This window comes from Chrysochloris asiatica, unplaced genomic scaffold (assembly GCF_000296735.1).
Source record: "Chrysochloris asiatica unplaced genomic scaffold, ChrAsi1.0 scaffold00257, whole genome shotgun sequence".
In the NCBI taxonomy this organism is placed as follows: Eukaryota; Metazoa; Chordata; class Mammalia; order Afrosoricida; family Chrysochloridae; genus Chrysochloris; species Chrysochloris asiatica.
The window spans coordinates 3,376,949-3,380,462 of record NW_006408775.1 but is presented as its reverse complement, the minus strand read 5'-3'; the positions used below and the strand labels follow the sequence as shown (position 1 = coordinate 3,380,462).

Here is a 3,514-nt window from a genome sequence, read left to right as displayed (position 1 = left end):
GAACTGAAAAATTGTACACAGAGACACATATAACCACAGAGTTGGACTGTATATATTCCTCATGGTTTCCAAGTTTTAGAAATATAAAACAAGGTCAGGGAATCCAATAGGAATGACATAAGACTGAGTATCGGATATTGGAGAGTAGGTAGAGTGGACAGATCTTGTCTTAGCAACTCTATTAAGTGATTTATAAAGATATCAGAGTACAGCTTGATTTGCCACATTTTATCCATACTGGTCTAGGTTTCTGAATTTGCTGCTGTGCATTAATCTGGCTCCATGGCCATGACTTGGGCAAACCAGTCGAGTGTCTCTGAGTTCCTCCTCATGGGACTCTCCAGGCAGCCCCAGCAGCAGCAGCTCCTCTTCGGGCTCTTCCTGAGCATGTACCTGGCCACAGTCCTGGGAAACCTGCTCATCATCCTGGCCATCAGGACAGACTCCCGTCTGCACACCCCCATGTACTTCTTCCTCAGCAACCTGTCCTTCGTGGACATTTGCTTCTCCTCCACCATTGTCCCCAATATTTTGGCTAACCTACTCATCAGTAAAACCATTTCCTTCCTTGAGTGTCTCATGCAGATGTATTTTTTCATTGTATTTGCAAACATGGACAATTTCCTCTTGACTGTGATGGCCTACGACCGCTTTGTGGCTGTATGCCACCCCTTACACTACACAACAAAGATGACCCCTCAGCGCTGTGCTCTGCTGGTCACTGGATCCTGGGTGATTGCCAATTCCAATGCTCTGCTGCATACTCTGCTTATGGCTCGACTGTCATTCTGTTCAGACAACATGATCCCTCACTTTTTCTGTGATATATCTGCTCTTCTAAAAATCTCCTGCTCTGACACATACCTCAATGAAATGATGATTCTGACTGAGGGGGTCCTAATAATGATCGCCCCATTTGTTTGCATCCTGGTTTCCTACATTTGCATCACGTGTACTGTGTTGAGAGTCCCATCCACAAAGGGGAAATGGAAAGCCTTCTCCACCTGTGGCTCCCACTTGGCTGTGGTTTCCCTCTTCTACGGCACCATCATTGCTGTGTATTTTAGCCCTTCATCCTCTCACTCAGCTGAGAAAGACATTGCGGCTGCTGTGATGTACACAGTGGTGACTCCCATGCTGAACCCTTTCATCTACAGCCTCAGGAACAAGGAAATGAAAGGGGCTCTAACAAAAGTGATTTCTATGAAATTTTTTTCTGGTCATCAATGACATGGGCTCTAAATGTGATAGAGAAAACTACCTTTAATAAAATCTCTTACCCCTCTTCTCTGAATTCATTGCTTCATATGCATGTGAGTGTTGAACAATGAATAAGAATGACCAGAAAAGAACTGATGCGTTTGAATGAAGGTGTTGGCGAAGAGTACTGAAAGTACCATGGACTTAACAGAAGAACAAACGAATCTGTATTGAAAGAAGTGCACCCAAAGTTCCTTAGAATGCAGGATGACTAGACTTCATCTCTCATACGTCGGACATTTCTTCAGCAGGAACCAATCCCCAGAGAAGAACATCATGCTTGGTAAAGTGGAGGGTCAGTGAGAAAGAGGAAGACCCTCAACAAAATGGATTCACACAGTGGCAGCGACAGTTGGCTCTATCAGAACAACAACGGTGAGGGAGGTGCGGAAAACCAACAGTGTTTTGTTCTGTTTGTCCATAGGATCTCTGAGTCAGAATTGACTAGAAGGCACCTAACAACAACACTCTAAAGAGGTCTCTGTAACTTAGTGTGTGTCTATCCGTGGATTTGTCTTGAGAGAAGAAACTCTTGAAACAATCTCTTCAAGTTTAAAAGGGAAAGAGAGATTCTTTAAGGAAATGACTAGGCTATTCCAATTGCTAGTGTTATACAGCCCAAACTCCCGGGAATACACCTCTAGATTTTTGTTTATTACTCATCAGAAGAAAGAGCATACTCATTCTAGAATCATGGGAATTCTCAGTAAGAGGGTTTTAGAGAAAGGACCTCTAGGATTTGCGTATGAGGTGATTTGGGGAGGGTTTAAGGACTCAAGGCTTTGGTTTGGATTAGATGTGGTCCGAAAGCAGGGGTAATTCGTATTGGGTATGTCAGTATCTTGTCTAGAGGAGGACAGACTAGAGGGAGGTGAAACCAGGAATTGGTAAGGAATCAGCCGTCATTCCTATCAGCCAGGATGGGGGCTGTTTGGTTATGTCTGGGTAGTTGTTGTTGTTGTTGTTGTTAAGTGCCATCGAGTCGGGTCCGACCCAAGTAGACAATGTTAATGTTTTTGTCTTGTCCAAACATGACTGCAGTGGTCTTGGTTTGCCTTGATCCCATATGGTCACCTTGTCTGATACTGATGTTCTGTGAATTTCTCTATGTTTAACAAGGGAAGGATTAATTTAGGGCGACAGAAAGCCCTAATTCAGGCCAGCATTTGAGCTCATTATGCTTACCTTTTTATCAGAACTTTATGTATCATAAAAGGTCCCCTAGTGGTGCAATGGTTAAATCCTGGATGACCTTTCTGTAACACCCTTTTATTGAGAAGTTCATGACTCTAGAGTAAGTGTCTTCTTTCTTGTAATGAGTAGTAAACACAAAAACTAGAGGTGTATTCCTGGGGGTTTGGGCTGGAGGGCATTGGCAATCGGCACAGCCTACTCATTTGCTCCTTGGGATAAAATGGGGCAATGAGCTTTTATAAAGATTTCAGCTATTGAAACTTTATGGGCATTCTGCCCTGTCCTATCAGTTTACTGTAAGTCAGAATAGACTCAACAGCATTGGATTTTGGTTTGGGATGCATTGTACAATGTTATAAGGAGCTCTGGTATCATAGTGTTTAGGAGTCGGACTGCTAACCTCAAGGTCAGCAGTTTGAAACTACCAGTCATTCTGTGGGGAAAAGATGAGGCTTTCGCCCTCCTATGAAGATTTACAGCCTCAGAAACCCTGTACAGCGTCACTATGAGTCGGAACAGATTCCACGGCACACCGCCACCACCATACCACATTATAGTAGGAACATGGGTAATTGTGTAACGGCTGTGAGGCTGGCGCAGGACTCAGCAGTGTTTTGTTCTGTTGTGCGTAGGGTCGCTATGAATCGGAACCAACTTGACACGACATAACAGTAACAACAATCAGTCATTTAAATAAGAAGTATCTTCCTCTATCCAAATACCCAGCATGCCTATTAATTGTTTTCTTGGCTTCTGACAATGTGCTTAAGCATTTGTATATAGAGCCTTCTATCCTGGCTTTACACTTGCATTTTCTACCAAATCTTTTCAGAATTGCTACTCAAGATACACAGTTTTCCATGTATTGCCTTTAAGTATTTTCACCAAGTCCCATAGTAACATGTACTCAGTAGTTATTTTGTTTGCATGAAAACATAATGGGAGTTTGCAATTTAGAATGGGATTTGAAATTTATTTTGAAACAAGTGTGGGAGAAAGCACATTTGAGAAATACTTGAAACTGGGTAAAACACCACCAAACAGAATGCTCTGGATTTTG

The 3,514-nt window shown here is 42.8% G+C and overlaps 1 protein-coding gene across 1 annotated transcript; it reads left to right on the top strand.

The window, feature by feature from the left end:
* The first annotated feature begins 288 nt into the window (after positions 1 to 288).
* LOC102831687 (olfactory receptor 1361-like) lies at positions 289 to 1,230 on the top strand. Its single transcript, XM_006874003.1, has one exon. The coding sequence runs from the start codon at positions 289 to 291 to the stop codon at positions 1,228 to 1,230; it is 942 nt and encodes a 313-aa protein (XP_006874065.1).
* The last annotated feature ends 2,284 nt before the right edge of the window (positions 1,231 to 3,514 follow it).

Bases quoted from the DNA above. Each gene is read 5' to 3' on its own strand.
- LOC102831687 (XM_006874003.1), top strand. From the start codon at position 289: ATGACTTGGGCAAACCAGTCGAGTGTCTCTGAGTTCCTCCTCATGGGA.